Below are 953 nucleotides of genomic sequence, written 5' to 3'. Positions count from 1 at the left end.
ACCCACAGAGTTGTGCTTTAACCACCGTAGCATACTGTCTTTTGAAAAATAAACCGCATCTCCTACAGCATCCATATCACTTATCAAAAAGGACCCTGGTGTTGTTGGGTCATGTGCTTATCTCTGGATAAGCATTGTCTTTAGGGCATGTCAGGGCACTTAACTTGCTACCTATATTATATGTTCACCCCTAAGGGAGGCCCACATGATTGTTAACAATTTCCCCCTAAAAAAGATGCTGGGCAAATGTAAAAAGCAACAAATACCCATCACAAGCAGTATGACTTAAAGAAATAGCCCTAGAGACTGGAAATAAAATTATAGCTCTGCCTATGTTTGCCATTAACCTCAAAGCAAATCACTTATCATCTCTTTTTGAGCAAGCAAGATTCTGACCCCATTATACGTTACATTTAACTGCATAGATAAAATATATTATATCAAAATGTGGTAATGAAACTGAGATATGCCAAAATTGAGCAAATAATTTCTTAAATAAGTTTTTCAATCAACGCTATCTCTGTAAAATTCCCTTAGATACAATTTCCTTCCTTTTAAAAAATATAAGGTAAAATAACTGAAATTGAAATTTTTTCAAGTGGTCTTACAGACATTATACATGATTATTTTCTAAGAATAAACAAAGCACAATTATAAGTTTATTAATTTTAGCAAAATAAAAAGACATAGGTGGCTTGTTAAAAACTAATTGATAAGTTTTCTTGTTTCCTTATCTCCAGAGCATTTGGCATTCTTTATCAACTGGTACATAAAAGAATAGAAAAATAAAAGATTGTCATATTGTCCTTTGTATTTCTCTTTTAATACATCAGTATGGTAGTCTACTAGAAAGTAGTAAATGGCTTCAATTGTGGAAAGGAAAGTATCTGGCTTTCCTTTTTGATGGCGCCAAAAGCAAGTTTTTCTTGTTTTCAATTCAACTTGTAACAACC

The 953-nt window shown here is 32.7% G+C and overlaps 1 protein-coding gene and 1 pseudogene across 1 annotated transcript in view; both read right to left on the bottom strand.

The window, feature by feature from the left end:
• The window catches only part of LOC105814255, a 48,763-nt pseudogene extending 48,362 nt beyond the window's left edge, over positions 1-401 (bottom strand).
• A 304-nt stretch (positions 402-705) lies between these two features.
• Positions 706-953, bottom strand: part of DTWD1 (DTW domain containing 1) — a 59,984-nt gene continuing 59,736 nt past the window's right edge. The window contains exon 4 of the mRNA XM_012649150.1: positions 706-948. Within this exon, the coding sequence (XP_012504604.1) occupies positions 706-948 (243 nt within the window). The remainder of the gene's footprint in view (positions 949-953) is intronic.

This window comes from Propithecus coquereli, unplaced genomic scaffold (assembly GCF_000956105.1).
Source record: "Propithecus coquereli isolate 6110/MARCELLA unplaced genomic scaffold, Pcoq_1.0 Scaffold3, whole genome shotgun sequence".
Taxonomy (NCBI): Eukaryota; Metazoa; Chordata; class Mammalia; order Primates; family Indriidae; genus Propithecus; species Propithecus coquereli.
Note: the sequence above shows the minus strand (reverse complement) of the source record. Positions and strands in the feature narration are given on the sequence as shown.